Source organism: Schistocerca nitens, chromosome 12 (genome assembly GCF_023898315.1).
Source record: "Schistocerca nitens isolate TAMUIC-IGC-003100 chromosome 12, iqSchNite1.1, whole genome shotgun sequence".
NCBI lineage: Eukaryota > Metazoa > Arthropoda > Insecta > Orthoptera > Acrididae > Schistocerca > Schistocerca nitens.
Window position 1 is genome coordinate 46177197 of NC_064625.1, and position 23415 is coordinate 46200611.

The window sequence follows — 23415 nt, forward strand, 5'->3', positions numbered from 1 at the left end:
GACCAATAACCATGTGAGATTGTTTCAGTTTCACACACTACCTTTCATAGTGCTTCAGCTCCTACTATTTTCAATGTTTCCTGAAACAATTAACAGCAAAAGTCCCTTCATGTAGGAACTATTCAGATGACATAGTTGTCGTGATACATAAGCCTGCGAAACATATGGCAAATTTAGAATGTTTCTTTCAACTGCTCACAGAGACTGGCTTAAAATGTAACAAGGAAAATTGTACATTCTTCCATAAAGAACTTAAATATTTAGGACATATCATTAATAAACAGCGTATTCATCCTGCTCATTTGCTCTTGTATGCAATTAAAGAATTGCTGGCACCCTGTAACATGAGGGAGTTACAGGCCACTATGAGGAAATTAACATATTACATTAAGTTTATCGCAAATTGTGATCCACTGAACTGCCAAGAATGTCAGATTGCATTTCAGCAGTTAAAGAATGCTTTGTTAAGACATCTTTGCTGTCTGATTATTTTTGATCCAGCTAATCCTGTTGTGTTAGTTGTGCATACATCTTTTTATGGGATTGGAACTATGTGCTCCCTCAGGATGCCCTCTTAAGATCAAACCACTGCTTTTGCCCCAAAATCTCTCAGCAAATTGCACTGCAGTGAAAAAGAGGTGCTTGACATTGCCTATGGTGTTACCAAGTCACACCAATATTTGTAAGGTTGGAAGTTCTATTTGATTACTGATCACCAGTATTTAACAGCTTTGCTCAATCCTTTGAAGCCTGTCCTTCCATGGACAACACAAAAATCATAATGTTGGGCTCTGTTATTGTCTAATTAACAATACGAGTTGTTGTACAGGCTGAATGGTGACTTGTTGTCTCGGTTAGCGTTTGATTCGTCTGAGGAATCATTTTATGAAATTGACTCTCAAGATCTCGAAACATTTCAAAATTTTCCTCCGGGCTTTTTGTTTATTGCTGAAGCAACTGCTTTGGACCCAGCTCTTCTAGTAGTTTAGCAATATGCATATTACGGGTGGTTACATAGTTTGAAAGGCATTCCCCACCCAGTGGTGTGTTGCTGCTTTTCACATTGTCATGCACTATCCATGCAGTCACGTGTTTAGCTGCTCCATACAGAGCATGACGATGCACCAGTTGTGATTCCTCACTACCTCCAGCAGGAAGGCAATGTGCTTGGTATGGCACTGACTCCCAAATTCAGCAAATTACCTCTCACTGCATTGCTTGGGTGGAGTGTAAGTCCACTCAATGCTTCATTCAATGGCCAAATCCATCCGGACCATGGCAACACTTGCATATTGATTTTGCAGATTTACATTTGTCGGCCCCACGACATCCGCCAGTACTGTATCGGCTTTATCCTTTATTTTTTGTTTCGTAGGTCTTCTCAGTCTTTGTCTCAGACAGCGAACCACAGTTCACATTGGCTGATTTTCAACAGTTTTGTGCCAACAATGGCACACACCATCTAATTACTGCACATTTTCACCCTCAGTCTAATGGTGAAGCTGAATGGTTCATTTGAACATTTGAAAGTCACTTCAAAAAACTCTGTTTCTCCCACACATGGAAGCAATCACTTAAAGATATTTCTTTCCTCCTACCATTCTTTGCCACATGACGAGAAGTTGCTGGCAGAATTACTACACGGTTCTCGTCACCATACCTTGCTGCACCATCTGTGTTTGCCATAGAAATAGTTCATTCTGATGGGTAAGACAAAGTTTCAAACACAGGACAAAGTGTTTTTAAAAGTTTTTGGCAAGGAACAACACTAAGATCAAGGTGTTATCACACATGTATTGGGTCATTCGTCTTAGGTAACGCTTCCTCTGCACTGTACTGACATCACCAGAACCAGCTGCGGCATTCTTCTGTGACTGATTATGATGCAGAATTTTTGTCCACAGAGCCAGAACACTGCTAGGGTCTGCAACAGTGGTAATCTCTGGCACTCTGCCCATCCTGGTCAGTGCCATACAGTGTGGCATTGACAGAGATTGTAGTTGCACTGCCACTGAACCTGCAGTCTCAGCTGATGTCCACAGAGGTACTGCCTCTCGACAGTCATCACAGTGCCCCTATAGTTCTGCTTCCTGTCCTTCTGACTATAGTCTGCATCCCTGAATGCAGATGAGTACCCTGTGGCTGGTTTTTCTGCCAGTGTTCCTGATCACTCTCTAGGTGGATACCAGTATGCTGGCAGGGAGCTGCCATCAGCTGTAACTACAGCCCCTGCCTTCTCATCTACATCTGCATTCAGCATTGAGATAGGTCAGAACAGCATGGGCTACACGCAGTCTTGCCTTCTCTTGCAGAAAAATAAAATCACAGAGATCTCAAAGATGGTGCACAGTCATTGTCCACAGTCATTGTCCGTAACATGTTGGAAATGTGACAGTTGCTGTTGAAATTACTGGATATGCAAAACAGAGCTGATCGTGCTGTGTATGCAGTGACACACTGTACCATCACTCCAGGTACTGAGACAGTACGACAATAACATTCTCCTTGGACCCTTCACTCACAGATATATCCACTATGATGCTGTATGCAGAACCGGAAAGGTTGTAAAGATAATGTGGTGCCACTACTTTCTTCAGGGTTGTCATCAGGTTCACCACCTTCGGCATGCCCACCTCAGCTGTTGTGTCGATGAAAGTCACAACAGTGGTCACTGTGCTGACAGTCTGTCATACTTCAGCACTGTTGCCTGCTGTGTAGGTAGTTGTTTTGCTGCAAACAAGCTCTTTTTTTTGAATCAATGTACATGACTCGGCTGTACGACCCTGCACAGCTGAACTAACGATACGTCAGTCCCCTCATGCGCTAGTCACATGGGGGCATTTAGATCCTGCATGACATTGAGCATGGCCATCCTGAACCCACTGTGTCAACATTCACATGACAGTCGAGGCATCCTGAAAAATGAGAGCATCAATTTGTGGAATTTGTCTAATAATAGACTGCTGTCTTCATAGTTCACAAAACTGCTGCTATCAAATCTTGATGTGTACTGGTAGATGTTTCTGAATGAGAAACCCACTGTCTAATCTTACCTCACATGCATAATTTAAATGTCATTACCCCAACCCACTTTGTATAGTTGCACTGAAATTATATCATTTGCTTATCCAAGCAATGCTGCACACTTCATGCTAATTTGGCATTAGTTGCAAGTCACTTTCATAGAGATACAGTTTTAATGGTCACCAGTCTATATAACAGTTACCAATCCAATGTGCCAAACATACCATTTATATCAGGGCTTAACAACTGGCCGGTTTTGAGCGCAAGTACTCGCGTCTGCTCAGGCACGTGCTCGCGAGCAGGTGCAAGGTCGCGGAGTAGGGAGGGAGGGGAGGGAGGGAAATGCACGCGCATGTTTGAACAGGGCCGCAGCGTGCCTATTGAATTCGCGCCGACTGTGTAATGTTTAAAGTACTACGATCAGCTCAACAGTCACTTCGTAGGTTAAGAATCATGTCAAGTCGCCGTTGTGTAACCCCAACCATGTTTTCGCAGTTCAACCCCCATTGGGAGGAATTGTATCTGTTTACAGTAAAAGATGGTGTTGCAAAATGTTTAGTACGTCACAAAACGCTGAATTCTTTTAGGAAATTTAATTTGCAGCGACATTATATGTCGTACCACGCCAAAGACTACAGAAGTGGAAAATGTGATGGACCAGATCGTGCACAGGAAGTTATTAAACTTAAAAGGAAGCTATCTGAAGAAGATCTGGATGACGAAGAAAAATCAACTGAGGCAGCTCTCAGAGTGAGTTACAAAATTGCTTTGCTTTTAGCAAAATTGCTGCGCCCCTTCACTGATGGCGATTTAATAAAAGAATGTTTGGTAGTTGCAGCGGAACATTTGTGTCCATCTCAAGTTGAACAGTTTCGGATTGTGCCATTATCTAACATGACCATTATGCGTCGCATACAGGACATGGCAGACGATGTCCAGAGCCAGCTTGCAAATATCTGTAAAGATTTTATGGCGTATTCTCTAGCTCTGGACGAAAGTGTTGATATCACTGGAACAGCGCAGCTTGCCATATTTATTAGAGGTGTTAATAGAGATCTTCAGGTGAGGGAGGAGCTCCTCGATGTAGTAGCCATGAAGAACACTACAACCGGAGGTGATATTTTAAGTAGTGTTGAAGAAAGTGTTGAAAATATAGGATTGTCGTGGAATTCTTTAGTTTCAGTGTCTACAGACGGTGCACCAGCGATGACAGGGAAAAAAATCAGGTTTCATTGCGCTGTTGAAAGAGAAAATGAAAAAACTGACCGTGCCGAATGAAATAAGGGGCGTTCACTGTGTGATCCACCAGGAAAACTTATGTGCAAAGAGTATCACTCTAAAAAATGTGATGAGTGTTGTTGTTCGTACAACCAATTATATAAGAAAGCATGGGCTACAACACAGGCAATTTAAAAGCTTTCTTGAGGATGTAGAAAGCCAGTATGGTAGCCTGCCTTATTACAGCGAGGTCCGCTGGCTTAGTCGTGGCGAATTATTAAATAGAATTTTTGCCTATTAGATGAGATAAATATGTTCATGGAAATAAATAACATGTGTGTTCCTGAATTGAAAGAGCCTTCATGGAAATGTGATCTCACGTTCTTAGCAGATTTAACTAGCCATCTGAATGCTTTGAACATTTCACTGCAAGGTAAAAATCTGCTAATTACTCATTTCATAGATCGAATACGAGCTTTTAAAATGAAATTGACACTTTGGGTGAGTCAGCTGGAAACAGGAAATATAGCTCATTTTCCTAAATTATCATCCATGCAAGATTTTCACAAAGACTGTGAACGTTATTCACATAGTTTAGTTGCCCTTAAGGAAGAATTTCATCAATGCTTTCAAGATCTGACAGCACTAGACAGTGATTTTGATCTGTTCTCCTCTCCATATTCAGCGAATATTGAAGAGATTCGTCCTGAGCTGCAACTAGAACTTATTGACCTGCAGTGTGACAGAGAATACAGAGACAAATTTCAGAACAAGAAAAACATTTTGGAATTCTGCAGACACTTCCCTCAGGATAGATTTCCTCGTTTGCACAAACTGGCGGCTCCAATAATATCAATGTTCGGTTCCACGTATGTTTGTGAACAACTGTTCTCTGGAATGAAATGTAACAAGATGCGCCTGAGAAACGCATTGTCTGATCGAAATTTAAACTGCATGCTGCGCCTAAAGTGCACAAGAACAATTACTCCGAACATAGACGCAATTGTAAAGGGCAAAAAGTACAAGTTAACCGAGAATCCCACACTTCAGTGACACCTTTCATTGTGTAACAGTTCACAAATTAATACGAATGTAGAGGCATACACTAAACTAATAAAAGTATGTGGCAAGTGTGCATTCTCCCTTATTTGTTTCATTTGTCACAGTAATAATTCGTGAGTGATATCCCTGCAGGTGGCCGCGGATTTACATTGACTGGCGGCAGCTGTTGTGTGCCCCACGTGACTCTCCCCACTCTCCGCTCTGGTCGGCCAATGGGGGTAGCGTGCTCGCGCTGCTCCGTGCTCGCGCCTGGCTGCTCACAGCTTGCTCTGCGAGCACGTATGTTGTGAAGCCCTGATTTATATCAATAACTCATAATTCTTGTTCATGTACATTCCTTGAAAAGGCTGCAATTTCCTGATTTTTTTATAGTCCCGAAATATGGAACAACCACCATGTACATCACGAAGCTTATGAATTTTAAACACTAACGTAGGATGAAAGTTATAGATAACAGCTGATACATGAAGGAGAGAGACGCTGTCATACTTTCAATGACTGGGATTCAGGTTTCAGCAATAAATGGAAAAAATGAAAGTGAGTAAACTCTGAGGGATACTTCTGACAGAAAGGAAAAACTGGAAAAGAAACAGCAGTCCAGTGTCAGAAAACTACTTGTTGTAAACAAGCAGAGTTGAGGGGCAGATAGATAAACTGAGTGTCAGTGACAGCAGTTTAGCTTTCAAATTTGTGAAATTCAGCCAAGCACACACATAAATACGTTTGTAAAAATATTTTTTTTTGTTCCCCCAAGACATGACATAAAAATGAATCACATGAAAAAAGTGTGGTTAATAGTTCAGAATCCACATCCGATAATGCCAAGAGTCATACAAGAGGGAACAAACCATAAACAAACAATGGACTGTGACAGCTGCCTCATTTCAAAGAGGTAAAATGTATTACAAAATATTATAGAACAAATTCTTTGCACACATCAAATCTGCCTAAAATCTTTATCTGGAAGTATGACCAAGTTAACTAACGTCATTACAATATCCATTACTTTTCAGTTCCTTTTCATTTGCTATTTTTATTATCCTGAACAACTGAAGAAGGATCTTCCTGTCCAGAAATAACAAAATTCACTTTTATTTTAATAAAATAATGCAGGCTGTAACGAAACATGGTCCTTTTAGTGTAACTTCTACAATTACTATCATAATAACTACAGTGATCCTACAGAAAATATGCTAGAGTTGTTCACATTATGAGACTTTTACTTAAAGATCTCATTACAATGTCAACTGATATGTGAATCTGTTTTTTCTGTAAATGAGTTTTAACATACTTTTGAAAAACTCTAAGACTTGGAAAGAGAAGAGCAAGAAACAGAGACAGAAGAACCAAAATCAGAGAAAGAAAAGAAATAAGAAAATGAAAAACAAAATAAAGACACTTGCTACTTGTTATTATGATTAGTTTGGAGGTAAGTAAAAATGGTCAAATCAGATAAATATCCATAAATTAAGACAAATGAAGATTCAAATGTAAAAATGATGGACTCAATTAACATACTTTTATTCTATGAGATCATTTCCAGCAAATGGCAACAACACTTACCTCCCTTCACAAACATACTTTGTATTTGTTTTGAATGTTACATTTCTTAAAATGAATTAAATTAATACACAGACAATAACTATTTTCATACTGCAATAGTCATCTCTGTTTTTATTTAGGGTGCGACTGTAGCTAAGAACCCATTAGATTCAACAGAATTTACATTTTTATTTTTCAAATGAAGCATGACAATTATAATATTTCAGGATGTAAACAACATTGAGGAAACTCAATCACAAACGGAATATGGTCAGCACAGAGTCACGCACACAAACAACTGCTAGCTTCTCAGTTTTCACTCTCTTTCTCATTGTAAGAACAAAAAACTATGTATTATCCCCCACAGTGATAATTACACTTCTTTCTTGGTCTCTAGGCTTATATAATGCCCACATTTCATCTGCAGATGAGTAGTTGCTTATTACCATTTGTTTGATAGAAGACTACTCTTAAATTCCTAACACTTGTAAGTTCCTACAATTCTTCCTTCACTTCTTCCTTAGGTTTGTTCTTATCATACTTGCTTTCTCCCAACACTGTTATTTCACATGCACACTATGCTCTTGAAATTTGCAAGTCTTTTTCTGAGAGTCCACCAATGATTTCCTTTCATGTTCAAACCTGTTTCTGCAAATACTACAATAGTGGAAATTCCATGATGGAAACTATCATTTAAGCATGCCACATGGATTTACAAATGCTGAGTACACTGGTATGGTGTTTATGTACGAGTTTGTAATGACAATGCTGCTGTTGCCTGCAGAGACAACAGCAGGCAATTTCCTCGTATTTCCAATAAACTGTGTGAGAATGTTGCAGTGCACAGCAGTCACATTACATCTGAATGTGAAAATGAACAGAGTGTGGCTGAAGAAGAAGTCATTATTGAACAGGTAGAATGTAATATTTCAACATGAACATGCATAATACAGCAGACGTTACTTCGGCACAGTCCCTGTCCTTATCATTTACAGCAGATTCGGCATTGTTGAGAAGGAGAGGCAGCTTGGTTAACTGCAAATTGCTGAATAATCCCATTACTACTGTTTACTGCTGAAGCCACATTCATGATGGTATCAATAACATTCATAAATTATATCAGTGGTCCAGCAAAAACTCAAATGTCTCTGAAGAAACACATTTTCTAGAATGCTTGTGGGCAAATGTGTGCAATCAATTGGGTGACCTCATTGTGTTACTGCATTGTCTTATAGGGTTCTGTCATCTAGACTTTCTTGAAAAGAGCTTCCGGCATTAATGGAAGAGGTTCCTTTGACAACAAGGGTCAGTACATTCTTCCAATATGACAAAATTCCTGCACATTCTAGTCACCACGTGACACATCATCTAAACCTAACATTCCCTGGAAGATGGACTGGCAGAGATGGTCATGTTTCTTGACCACTGAGATTTCCAGAAATACCCCTTCAGATTATTGACTGTGGTGGTGGTTTAATTGGAAAGTCTACAAAGAAAAAATTCGCACACGGGGCGAAATGATCGTATGGATTAAAAATACTGCTGCCCTCACAAAAAAAATGGCAAGATAACGTCCTTTGTTATTCCACTTAGAACTCTCTCAGCTACTGATTATGTCACGAACTTCTGTCAATAAGCACTTGCTGTCAGTCACAGGACACACTGAGTAATATGCAGATTACATACGCCATGTACTATTAACTGATACACTTTTTATCAAACAATTTTCTATCGCTTTAAGTAAGGCAGCTTCAATGCCATTTAATATTGCTGTGTGTAAATTATGGAATGGAGCATATACACATTTACACTGTGGAATTCATTATATGCATTTAAACTATCAATCAAGAAATTATGAAATAAATATTTAGACTGTGCTACAAAACCATATTTGTATTTTCTTATATTAAGCAAGTAAAATTTTTAGTTCAGTAAACATAAGTTCTGACATTCCTGAAAGATTTCTTGCAACAACAGAAGGTAGTAACTGAATTGTCAACTAAATATTATTATTAGTGCACAAAGTACAAAGGAAGTAATGCACACATTTAAAATAGCAAGAAAAGCAAAAACACAGAATGGAATTTAAGAGTGAAATTACATGCAAAATTCTTTCAGTATTAATATATACAGCATTTTAGCATACAGGGTCACAAGGTTCAAATTACTACAGTATTGCAAATTAATACAGTTTCAGTATTTTATGCAGTTAAAGTCAGTTTGATGTTGCAACATTTTCCTTTGAACTAAGCTGCCAAACGGAGCACAGCCAGGTGAGCACACAATATACCACAAAGTAAATACATAATACTTGTTCTCGTATCGATGTTCTCAGAACCAAATGTATGGAGTGCACCATAAAACAGAATGTCTTTAGTTACTGTTACTGTGGTTTATTATGCATTCAAGTAATCAAATGAGAAGTAAGTTTATAGTGTTATCTTACTGGCCTACTTTAATGCCATGTGAAATGTTCCAAATCCAAGGCAATTTATTTCTAAATTTGTATGTTTGTGACCAACACTCAATCTGCAAGAAATTTCTTTCAAGCAAAACTGAAAAAAAAATAAAGTCAAAGGTGAGGGAGGACTCTTCTACATGCAGAAGTATTTACAAGGTTTCAGTTTTGCCTCTTTTTTTTTATTTTCCACTTTTTGCTTTGCTCTTTCATTTTCAAGGCCAGTCACTGAAGAAGCAACAACAATAACAACAACAACATGCAAATGGCGACAAGGTTTAAAATTGGACATTACACTCTGTGGAATGGATTAGTGCAGGAAATTGCAACAAAAACATTGCAAGGCTCCTTCCTGTGAGGGGCAAGGAGGAAAACTGTGCAGAAGGAGCTAGGTAATTCAGTTGTTCTTAAATACTCACTGCTTTCCATCGCAAAGGAACAAAGTGGGTCATCGAAGGGAAAGATGTGCAGACTGCCTTGGCACGAGAGAATGAGATGACGCCTGCAACACCATACTCACAAATCTAACACCTTTCTACATCCAATATTTTCAGCTTAATGACTCTTCTCTACTTAACATGAGCTCTCAGTAATAAATGAACTGCCTGATGAAGCTCTGGGTGCAAAAAAGAGAATTGTGGCAAACTAATTTTCTGCAGTGCTATAATTTTTGCTTAAGATCCACAGTTAGTCACCCATATTGGACACACAGAACAACTGTAATGCCACTGATTAGCATATTCATATGCTATCACTTCTAATTCCAAACAAAATTTTATTCCTTTAATTAAAGACAGGTGACAGATTTAGGTACAAACAGGCTTAGGCTTAGGTAAAAGATATTAGAAATAGAAAAGAATAATTATTTAAAACTTTTATTAAAATCATGTGGTCCTGAAAGCTGTCAAGTTATTTGCTTACATGACAGAAGAAGCAGTGTTAATTATGAGGAAAGTAGTCTATTGGCTGTATTTGGCGAGAGGATGCTGAACAACTTAACACAGTATACATATATGTTCACAGTCTACAGTAGCTATGTTTTATAAAATTGAAAACATTATGAAATTTAATCATCATTTATGATGATTACTGGAATCATAAATTAAATATTATATGAACCAGATTCAGCACACTGAAATACATTCTAATATCCATCTCTTCGAGGCAATACTCCATCGCTGTCAGCTGAATGAAAAACTAAGGAGAAACACATTAAGTAAAAATTGAGGGACAGTCAAAAACACTGTATTATATCTGCATGAGAACTGCCCAGTTTCCAGTGAGAATTAACTGGATTGTCATTTTACAAATTTAAAGTGTACTAATAGAACTAATCATCTGATATCATTATGAACTATTGCAAAGGAGTCCTGTTGAGACTCAGGTACATTAATTAATTAATGTCTTTGACAATATTCTAAGGCAGAGCTCAACCTGCAAAACACACAAATGGTCAGGGTATTTATTTTATTTGTTTTTCTAACCAAATTATATGGCCAAAATTGTGTAGGATTTCACCGCCATTCACCACTAAGATGTCAAACTAATAATATGTAGGTGATCACTTCACTACACTTACAGCCTACCTTTAAACCTTAAAGGAGATTTTTCTTTAAGTCACAACATATCAAAGATGTAATTCGTTGATATATCACTCGAAGTTTTATGTGTGGTTGCTGTCAAATTTTCTGGTGAATCCATCTGCCAAAAAAGTGATGCTATATTTCTTCCTAAAAATCTTTGGCAGGATTTTGAGCCAAAAACTGGGAAAAAACAACTCCCAGTCACCCCATCACCCACAAGAAATTTTGCTGAAGCCACAATAACACTCATTGGCCCCTGTAACTGAGTCACTTAACAGGACTCCCTTATAGTTCATAATGATATCAGATGACTAGTGTTTTAGTATGCTTTAAATTTGTTAAATAGCAATCTAGTTAGCTCTTTAGTGCAAGGAGTCCTTGCCATTTTATGTTCACAATAATATTGTAGAATTGGATTTAAGCATATTTACTACTATGAAATCATAAGGATATGCACAGGATGCTTTTTTTATGGGAGGATGTGGAGCCTTTTGCCATAAGATCTACCTCACAACATGTCACCTTCCATACTTTCCTTATTTGCCCAAAACGCTTTTCTATCACAATGCACTGTCCCACTACCTCACACAATAATTTCCTTCCTCACACACTCCTGTCCTGGAAAATGTTGAAATTGATTCTTTCAACTTCGTATCACTTCTACAGCAAATACTGTTTATAGTATATGATTGCTGTATTCACTTACATGAAATTTACTTTATCTACACATTTCTGATCACCATTTTCCTGTATTTCATTTTGGGCGAAATCACTATTCTTGAACAATGAATTACTTTAAACCAGTAACAATCTTGGCATTACAATCTCATCTAGTACAATATTCTTGTGCCTGTACTAAATCTCACATTATTTCCACTCCAATAACCAGTTCATTTCCTTAACCACCAAGTATGTTTACCCTTTATTTCTACTTTTTTTTCAAACAGCTTCCAACCAAGGAAAAATTGGTAACATTTGAAAATTTGTATTACCTGTTAATTAATTTTGATTAATGATGTTTTTATAATTATTTTGTATTTAGTATTATACAAACAGTTAGTGCAACTGAAGTGTCATAATCACTATGCAACAAACTCTATCCAATATGAAAAACAACTTAAAACTATGGACAAGCATGATAGTTGGGGATTTGATGTAGTTTTATTATTATTTTTTTACATATATGAAAAACAAGCAATCTTACATCTATATATCCCAGTCTAAGACACAGTTTTAATCAGCCCCAAATTTTCAAAACAACGCACATTCCACTGCAAAGTGGAAATTTGGTCATTATCTTACATCTATTATTTACATTTTTAAATGTTACTGTCTCATATATAATCTTATGCAAAATAATATAAGCTATGTCCTAGGCATGGATGAATCACATTTTTTTTAGTTTTGTTTTGGAACTATTCACATTATAAGTTCTCAAAGAGTTTAGTAGATAGTTATATCATATCAACTTGTTAATTGATGGACTTTGCACTATCATTTTTAGCTTCATTTTTCAGTGAAAGTAATTATGTTTGGCCACATGGTTGCAGTCATGTAAATAGCTACACTTATTTGATGCAGTATTTCAATGGAAGGAAAAGTTTATTAATTGAAATATAAACAAAGAATATTTTGCAAAGTACTTATGCTTCAAAAGGGTTCCTTACAACATTCTACACAGCCTAGTTCATAAAAACACTTTATTTCCTTTGCTGTAGAAAGCACTTCTATTTAGCAACAAATCTTCCATACTTAAGAAACTGACACCTAGACCCCACTGTAAGTAATTTTTAATGTTTTACTGGGGGGGGCTACATGTGATATCTGGCTTGGTTGTTAGAAGTGACTAGTGATTTTAAGACAACAACAAAATGAATGTGGTCTATCCATCTAATACTTTGATCTATGTACGTACCAAGGTGTTTATAGATTTTAGTAGTAACAGGAATTTGTCTAGCTTGGGTGTCTCATGAAAAATAGTTAAAATCTCAAGAATCTCATAATGCATCTCAAAAACTGTTGAACTATCTCTCGAATAGGTATACAAATCAATGTAATGTTAGTAGTCTGCATCACATGGGAAGGTGTTCCAGCTTTCAGCCACTCTGTGCATCCCCCTCCATTAACTGCTAGCAGTCAATAAGAGTCATTTCCTTCCTGAGTGGCTAGCCACTTATTATTGCTATATAGCGAATGTTTCTTTCCTGAAGGCTGTACTGTTGCTGTACTTTGCGACTATACAATTTCATCCACAGAATGACCTAAATATTGATTCAACTATTATAGTTATTTTTTTGTAGCAGTGTAGATGTGAATATATTTCTGTAAATTGGTTGGTGTGATTTCCAAATAAATATGTCACATGATGCAATAAATGTGAAGTGCTTCACAAGCAGGCAAGGGGGATTATTTACTGTGTTTTCAACTTTTTCAGTCTGAAAGATGGACAATTGTTGTTGATGTTTGGAAGACACAAGAATGAACGGTGGAAGCTAGTAGTGTTAGCAAGAGAACTGTACAGTGAATTGTAAATGAAAGTGTCAGAGCTGTAGAACTGTCAGGAAAAGTTGTAATTGTGTCACCAGGAAAGCATCAAAACAGTGAGAAACGCATGACACAAATGGATGGGCGTGACAACGATGTTTTAAGGCTCTCTTTGTTTGAAATGTATACAAATGGTGCATATCCAGTGTCACAAAAACTTGTTACAATTATGGATGAATAAATTGGCTTCAAAGGTAATGCTTTGTCAATCAACAGAATTTTAAAGCGCAATTATTTCAAATAAGTTAAAAGTAACAACAACAAAAAATTTTAATAGAAAGAAGTGACACAGCTGCAGCAAAAGCCACATTCCTAAGAAAGATGCACAAAATAAGAGAAGAAGGTCATTTAACAATGTATTACCTTAATGAAACATGGATTAATCAAAATAATTCCAGCAAAATCTGCTCGATAATGAGTGATGGTACTGACGATTTTTACAGTTCCCATAGGAAAAAGTTCTTGGACAATTATTCTGCATTCTGGCTCTTTTTCTGGTTTTTTCCCTGAGAACAAAATTGTATTTGTAGGTGTAAGAGAAACTGCAATGACTACCACATGGAAATGAACGCTGTCCCTTTCAAGAAGTGATTCATTGAACAGTTCTTGTCAAATCCTGCTCCAAACTTGGTCTTTGTAATGGACATTGACAATTATCACTCTGCTAAACACCAAGTACAAACTCAATGAAATCAAATATTATACTGTGGTTTAAGAAAGAAAAGTCTGCACAGTATAAACAAGACACATGCCAAACACCTATTTGCTATTAATTTATACCTTCCACGTGACAAAATGTATGTGCTTGACTTCCTTGTACATCAAAATACACACAAAATTTTGTGTTTACCCCCTCTTTACTGTCAGTATAATCTGAGTGTATTAATTTGCACAGATGTTAAAGGCTATGTGGCAGAAAAGAACAAAAGAGTCATTGAATTGTGTGAGCATGAAGCAAAGCAAGGGACAACATTTTCCCTTTAGCATGGAAAGACTGTGCATGTCACAACGAAAAGCTCCAAGAAGAAAATTCTTATAGGGAAGTGAAGATGGATACAAACCTCGAATCTATCATCATAAATTTCCAGTCATGTTGTTCAATCACAGACTCAGATAACAATGACGATGGACCTATGACTGAAATTTGAAAACAAAGTAAAGTAATAATAGTTCTCGGTTCTAAAGATTCATGGGTTAAAAACAAAAGTTTTTGTTTGTCTACATATCAATTGCATAAACAACTCTTGAGAACTTCTTAACCTTTATTGATTGGCAATTTGTATCCTAAGAAGTGTGTAAATATTCACTTGTTGTAAGTGAGATTATTGGTTGTGAAATTTAAGCTTTTCCCCGCATCTACCATGCATGTCCTAATCACTTGCAGGAATGCAGCTGGATAAATTTATCAGAGACTTTGATATTTTGAGTTACCACAATTTTTTATGTTGTAGGGCAGCATTCGTTCAAGTTATTCAAAAAAGATTGTTAGTTGTTTGCATTTTCCATCAATCCTAAATGTGCTCTCTCACTGTACAGATGAACAAGTTAGTTTACACTTATAACACTCTTTGACAGTGAAAAATATGAGAACATACCGACCATTTACATGATAGGCATTTGCTATCAGTAATTATTTTTTATGTACATAGATTTACACTTAAATTCAGTAAAATAAACCCATATACACACTTTACAAAATTACATGTTTTTAAAAAAGCTCTATGAAGTAGCAGAAGGTGTCAAGCATATATAATGATTTCAGTTTCTGTCTGAAGTGAATTTTAGTACATATTACTTATGACACAGTCCAAATAGCACAAAACTGACAAAGATTGTAACCAATTTTGATGAACTTGTCATTAGACAAATGTCTTTTTGAGAAAAATTATACCTGATGTCGTCACAAAGCTGCATCAGCATTCCGACATCATGTGGACTATTGCTGTGGAGCAGCAAATGCAAAATCCTCAAGATGTGAATTAAGATTGCTCTCATGTAGACAATTGACTGAAATGTATTTTTCTCCTCACAGATTTGAATGTATAGGCAAATATACCTCACTGTTGTCCGCACCTACACATATTTGAAACGTTCCCTTTGTTCGCCCATACCTGCCACCAGCCTTAGGCAAACCCTATCCCCTCCACACTTCCCTATCACTCTACCTCTCAGCACCTTCCTGTGTGATGCAGACTATAGTGTAAGAGCTATAACCTAGGAGTGTGACTATTTGTCAGACGCTTATTAAGCACCTGTTTGTGTCACGGTCTCAAAAATGATTATGTGCACTACACTATAGCTGTGGAGCAGCAAACACAACATTCTCAAGATATGAAGTAAGATTTCTCTCATGTAGATGACTGGTTGAAATCAGTTTCAAAATTTATTTTTCTCCTTGTAGACGTTAAAGTATAATACAATGTACCATAGGCAAATGGACCTCATTGTTGTCCACAGCTACACAGATTTGGAGCATGACTGTTTGTCAGACACATATTGAACAACTGTTTGACTTTTATCAGAAACAAATGCATTTTATTGCTTTCAATAGAACTAAATTTTATCTGTTTTCCATTGAATTACCCCTTGATGAAAAAAAAAATAATAAAAACCTATGATGGTAGGCTACTCGGATATCTAAGTTGGCACGGCACTTGGCCCTGAGAGGCAAAGACCCTGGTTTCGATACAGGCCTGGAATACAGTTTTAATCTGCCAGGAAGTTTCATGAATAGAATATTTTTTGTTGTTTGGTCTGTAATACCGTATAAAATAAAAAAAATTGTAAGAACAGTTTATTCAACCCTTACTGAAACAATTTTGCATTGATTATATTATTTACATCACTTTAATGATATGTCTAGCACATACAGAACTGAAATCCAGACCTGTAGACTACAGTAATTCTTCCCATAAAGTTTGGAGTTGCGTCAATGGTTTTTTTATGGGTGCATAATAAGTTGGGCAGCAATCAGAAACCTGCATTTCATTGAAAGAATAATGGGCAACATGATGTGTTGATATACTGATGGCAAACTTTCAGGAGTGCGCAGAAGCTATGTTACAAATAGAGGCAGCAGTACATGAAGTACCCTCCCTCATACTTTCTTTATGTTCACAAATACAATGTTAGCCAAGAATTTGATCACAGGAACCATTACAAGACAAAAGAAAACCTTAAGTATCCAGATACTTATTGGCTGTCTAAAATATATGAATACTTAACAGTTTTATTTTGTTTTATATATTGTTTCATCTTTATTTACCTTCTATACTACACATGTGAAATAGATACTGCACCATCTTTAATCTGCAGTGCAATTTTTTATGAACAATGTTTTGTTCCTAAACGAGCTCCAAAGCCAAACTACTGAGGATTTCAAAAATACTTTACACTTTGTGTATGTGAAGATAACTAAGGAAGTGATTAATCTAGGCTATTACAAAGAAAATTTATTTAATACATATGGTACTTATGGTGACATGAAAGGTTTTAACCCTAACATAAATTTCAAAAAAGCTTTCACTCCCAGGAAATAAAATGCTGCTATTATTTGACATACAGCACTAATAATATACAAAGCTACTAGTTGAGACCTGACAGTCTTGAAATATGTAATTAAATACTGAATTATGCCCCACTGTATTTTGGCAATTGGAATAAAACTCCGGGAAGAAAACTGATGTGCAATAATCACAGGCCCACGATTTCATTTTATTGCCATCAATATTCACTACAAGTATTGCATAATATTATTTTATATGCAGCCTTTAAGACTGCTGGGCAACGGCCTTGCTGCAGTGGATACACCAGTTCCCGTCAGATCACCAAAGTTAAGCACTGTTGGGCATGGCTGGCACTTCGATGGGTGACCATCTGGACCACCATGCACTGTTGCCGTTTTTCGGGGCGCACTCAGTCTCACGATGCCTATTGAGGAGCTACACGACCGAACAGTAGTGGCTCTGGTCAAAGAAAGCCAACATAACACGCCCCTCCTATCAGCATCCTCAGCTGAGGATGAATGGTGGTCGGATGGTCCAAATGGGCCACTTTTGGCCTGAAGAAAGAGTGCTGTGTGCTTTTTAACACTGCTACTTTGACTACTGAAAGTCTGGTTCTACATATTCTACTTAACAGAATCAGAAGCCTCTCTTCTCACATTAAGTGAGTAACATGGACTGTTATATTAAGAAACATTGCAACGAAGTAGAATGTTCATTTGTTCCATTTTTCCCAGGACAGTCCCCCCACCTTCTTTCCTTCTTTTCCCCAGAGTTCCAGGGTCCCAAAAGCTATTTGGGGATGCTCAGATGTCCTACTTTTCTGTGATCGTGTATGGCTCAAGTATTTTACGCTAGTTTTCTCTGCATAAGCATACACACTAGGAAGTAACAATAGTGCAACTTGCTCTACAATCTTACTTACTGTAAGTGTTTTGCAGTGTTAGAATTACAGATTCACATTAAGCTATATTTTCGATTTGTGTGGACAGTAAGAATTTCATTTTCCATTGTGGTAAGCAGTCTCAAGACATTATAGTGAATATGTGACAATTTTAAATCTGTGCAATGACTATTTCATCATGATAAAATGTAAGTGTAATTTTAACAGCAACCAAATCTAAAATGTGAGTTTGCTTTTATCTCCAGTAGTGTAGAAACTGAAATGTATGTGTGTTTTTCTTGGTGAAATCTCTGTGGTAAGATGAAAAACATTGAATGAAAGCTGAAACAGTGAAGACTTTGCTCACTGTCAAAACATACTTTAATTCAATATCATGTGCTCATTTTAATGACAAAATGTCAGGAAAAAATACATTTATTAGTAAAATACATGTTTTTCTAAACTTTTTAAAAATCTCAGTTTTTAACAAAAATGAAATGGACACCCTGTGTTAAAAGCATCACCTTCCTAGCAGCTTTCTCATGCAGTCAATTTAACTTCTCAAATTGTTCATACATGTAATTCATGGAATGTTCTTAATTTTTAGACTGTAAGAGTTTTGGGTACAAGGACTATCATATATGCTGTAGTTTATACTTGAAAACTTGTTGCACCATAACAATGAATTTTATACTGGTGCAGAAAAGTATTCCCTGAAATTGCAATATTTCATAACAGAATTAGAAAAAACAGGATAGGCCTGTTTACTTGGAAAATAAGAGGACCACCTTGGAAACATTTGTAAGATACAAACCATTGCAATAATCAATAACACAATTTATGGTGTTTTGATCTTTCAACAATGCCTCAAACTCTTGGGAAACCCAACAAATTACATACACAAGTAGAAAATTCTGTTCATTTTTGGGAGGCCAAGTGCAAGATGGGACTGTTTTAACATGTCACAAACATTCTATAGAGCACACACACTTGCGGAAAAATGAAAAATCATAACATTCTCGGAAACTAAGTGCCCTTTGTACAGATAAAGAGAGGAATATGTGTGGATGAAGCAGTACTTCTTAAATTCTCATACTCGGCTATCGCCTTGAACCGAGAATGAAAGCAGACATAAAAACAGTACACAAGGGACATTAAAAAGAGATTACATAAAGGTGTGACGTCTGTTCTTTCGATATCCAGAACTGTGATACATATTATGTACATTGAAGGTGGAGGGAGGAGAAAGGAAAGGAACTAATGATATCAGCTGCATCGGGACTTTACAAGGAATTGGCGGTAACGAGTGAAAATGTGTGCAAGACTGGGACTTGAACCCATGATCTCCTACTTACTAGGTAGTTGTGTTAACCAGTGTGCCATCCTGACATAGTGTTTATTGCAAATGCATGACTATCTCGACACACTCCCTGTCTGACCCACTGATCCCCATTCCCACCTCGTGCTACCTATCTGCAGTCCCCTGTGAATTCCCAATATCATTTGACCTCTGTCAAGAATCTAAAATTAGCGAGCATGGAGGACACGGATGGGACTGAAAATATGACTCGGTAGGTGGGAATGTGGGTCAGCCACAGAGTGTGCCGAGGCAGTCCGTGCATTTACAATAAACACTGTGTCCGAATGGTGCAGTGGTTAACACAACTGCCTAGTAAGCAGGAGATTCAGTGTTCGAGTCCCAATCCAGCACACACTTTCTCTCATCACCACTGATTCTGGATGAAATCTTCATGCAGTTGATATCGTTAGTTCCTTCCCTTTCCTTTTCTTTCTTCCCCCTCCACCTTCAACTGACATAATAAAAATGAGATGATAGCAACAAATAAAACTTGAGCAGCCAGCAGGGACTGGTGAAGAATATTCACAAAGAAAAAACTGTATACAAGGGAAAAAAGAAGGAAAGAAGAATTAATGTAACCAAATGTTGCCGGATGGGTGGTAAAGGAGGGGCAGTAATTATAAGAGCTGATTCTCTCTCTCTCTCTCTCTCTCTCTCTCTCTCTCTCTCACACACACACACACACACACACACACACACACACGTGCACAAAGCAAGGTTGCAATTATCTACTTAACATGACTCTGATCCATTTGTCTAATATCTCTCTCCTCTTCTTTAACAATTTTCAGTGCAGTACACCAACCAAATCTGAGGAGTAATATGAAAAACTAAGATCACAGGTTGACAGAACTGTTGCATCCTCTGACACAAAGCAGTGAAGTTTGTAAGGAAGCCATGCATGCAAGTTACTTAAACTGGACCATACTCGGCAGTCGTATTCTCCACAATAAGATATAGAAAATGCCTGAAGACAGGAAAATGTTAAGATAAAGTTAACTGACTGTTAAAGGATTAAACTTCATTTTTAAGTTGCTGTATCAGTGATAACATTGTCAACAATGTTAGGGCATTGGCAGATTTGTTAAGAACTATGCAACACAATATCTCTACAAACTTCCACGCCTAACGTGAAGATAAAAGCAACACACTTCTTAATGAGAACAGATAACTTATTTACATTATCAGTGTAAGCTACTTCTTCTGTACCACACAGTGCACAGTGCAAGAGTAAGTTCAGTATCTCCATGTACCCACCTCATAAGATAGACGACAGTGCCATTGCGGTAGATGCGGAGAGCAAAGTGGACGGGAATGAGGGGGTCTTTGAAGTCGCCGTGCATTATGAAATACGTGTCGGGCAACCAGACTTCCTCATTGTGGTGGATAGCGTTGAGGAATTCGAAGTTGCTGTGGTTGGAGTAGCGCAGGCGTGGGTCGTACCACTGCTGCTCCAACAGGAACTCCACCTCATATTTCTGTAACACAACAGCATGACGTCAGTTAGAAACATAAAATTTGTAATGCTGCACAGTTGCGTATTCTCTACTGAAATGTGGCTAACACAGATATTACAGTAGCCAAATAACAGTACAAATTGAAACTGATACATAATTACAAAAGATTTTGGAGTGCTAGTGTTTAGGGCTATGACTCCCTTCATCTCCCACATGAGAAGCTCAGTTTGGAAAGAGTGGCTGTTCAGAGAACACAAAAAAAGTGTGACACACAATGACATGGCAAGAAAATTTTTCCCTCCAGTTTCTACTACCTAACAACTGAATTATTATTATTATTCTTTCCTTTCTCAGATGTTATGTCTGGTTAAAAATGGAAAGTGACACGGACCTTGATCAAGTGTGACTTCCTTTTAACTGCATGGTATATGTTACATTGCTTTTAGGAACTTTCGGGTAATTGAACATGTATAAATAATTACAGATTTCTGTAGTTGTATATATAAGTTTGGATGTAGCTGTATTGCGTTGATTTACTGGTGGATATTGTGTGGTATGACTCCTGTAGTTGATAGTATAATTGGTATAATGTCAACTTTATCCTGATGTTACATGTCCTTGACTTCCTCAGCCAGTTGGATGTATTTTTCAATTTTTTCTCCTGTTTTCTTCTGTATATTTGTTGTATTGGGTATGGATATTTCGATTAGTTGTGTTAATTTCTTCTTTTTATTGGTGAGTATGATGTCAGCTTTGTTATGTGGTGTTGTTTTATTTGTTATAATGGTTCTGTTCCAGTATAATTTGTATTCATCATTCTCCAGTACATTTTGTGGTGCATACTTGTATGTGGGAACGTGTTGTTTTATTAGTTTATGTTGTATAGCAATTATTTTTGCTACATTGTCATGTCTTCTGGTGTATTCTGTATTTGCAAGTATTGTACATCTGCTTGCAATGTGATCTACTGTTTCTATTTGTTGTTTGCAAAGTCTGCATTTATCTGTTGTGGTATTGGAATCTTTAATAATATGCTTGCTGTAATATCTGGTGTTTATTGTTTGATCCTGTATTGCAATCATGAATCCTTCTGTCTCACTGTATATATTGCCTTTTCTTAGCCATGTGTTGGATGCGTCTTGATCGATGTGTGGCTGTGTTAGATGATATGGGTGCTTGCCATGTAGTGTTTTCTTTTTCCAATTTACTTTCTTCATATCTGTTGATGTTATGTGATCTAAAGGGTTGTAGAGGTGGTTATGAAATTGCACTGGTGTAGCCAATGTATTTATACGAGTGATTGCTTTGTGTATTTTGCTAGTTTCTGCTCGTTCTATAAAGAATTTTCTTAAATTGTCTACCTGTCCATAATGTAGGTTTTTTATGTCGATAAATCCACTTCCTCCTTCCTTTCTGCTTAATGTGAATCTTTCTGTTGCTGAATGTATGTGATGTATTCTATATTTGTGCCATTGTGATTGTGTGAGTGTATTGAGTGCTTCTAGGTCTGTGTTACTCCATTTCACTACTCCAAATGAGTAGGTCAATATTGGTATAGCATAAGTATTTACAGCTTTTGTCTTGTTTCTTGTTGTCAATTTTTTTTCAGTATTTTTGTTAGTCTTTGTCTATATTTTTCTTTTAGTTCTTCTTTAATATTTGTATTATCTATTCCTATTTTTTATCTGTATCCTAGATATTTATAGGCGTCTGTTTTTCCATTGCTTCTATGCAGTCGCTGTGGTTATCCAACACATAATCTTCTTGTTTAGTGTGTTTTCCCTTGACTGTGCTATTTTTCTTACATTTGTCTGTTCCAAAAGCCATATTAATATCATTGCTGAATACTTCTGTTATCCTTAGTAATTGGTTAAGTTGTTGATTTGTTGCTGCCAGTAGTTTTAGATCACCTATGTATAGCAAATGTGTGATTTTGTGTTGGTATGTTCCAGTAATATTGTATCCATAGTTGTATTATTTAGCATGTTGGATAGTGGGTTGAGAGCAAGGCAGAACCAGAAAGGACTTAATTCATTCTCCTTGGTATATTCCACGCTCAATCTGTATTGGCTGTGATGTGATATTATTTGAATTTGTTTGGATATTAAGTGTGGTTTTCCAATTTTTCATTACGATGTTTAGGAACTGTATCAATTTAGGATCTACTTTGTATATTTCCAATATTTGTAGTAACCATGAGTGGGCTACATTATCAAAAGCTTTTTGGTAATCAATGTATGCGTAGGGTAGTGACCTTTGTTTAGTTTTAGCTTGATATGTCACCTCTGCATATATTATCAGTTGCTCTTTACATCCTCGTGATCCTTTGCAACAGCCTTTTTGTTCTTCATTTATAATTTTGTTCTGTGTTGTATGTGTCATTAATTTCTGTGTAATGACTGAAGTTAATATTTTGTATATTGTTGGTAGGCATGTTATGGGGCAATATTTAGCTGGGTTTGCTGTGTCTGCTTGATCTTTAGGTTTCAGATAAGTTATTCCTTGTGTAAGTGTATCAGGGAATGTGTATGGGTCTGCAATATAACTGTTAAATAATTTAGATGATGTGACTTACCAAATGAAAGTGCTGGCAGGTCGACAGACACACAAACAAACACAAACATACACACAAAGGGTGGCAGGTGATCGGCGTGAAAGGAAGTGCTCCATCGCAGCGAGGCACTGGACGTGCGGAATATTTGTGTATATGGAAGTGGCATCAATGGTTACAAGGATGGATCTGTACCCCCGGAAACCATCCTTGTAACCATTGATGCCACT

At 37.0% G+C, this 23415-nt stretch overlaps 1 protein-coding gene and 1 pseudogene across 1 annotated transcript in view; one reads left to right on the top strand and one right to left on the bottom strand.

The window, feature by feature from the left end:
• LOC126215068 (glutamate-gated chloride channel) overlaps positions 1–23415 on the bottom strand; it is a 438289-nt gene that overhangs the window by 135469 nt on the left and 279405 nt on the right. The window contains exons 5-6 of the mRNA XM_049941716.1: positions 20435–20655; positions 9724–9806 (exon numbers count right to left, since the gene is read on the bottom strand). Coding sequence (XP_049797673.1) covers positions 9724–9806; positions 20435–20655 — 304 coding nt within the window. The remainder of the gene's footprint in view (positions 1–9723; positions 9807–20434; positions 20656–23415) is intronic.
• Positions 17214–17331, top strand: LOC126215428 (5S ribosomal RNA; annotated as a pseudogene).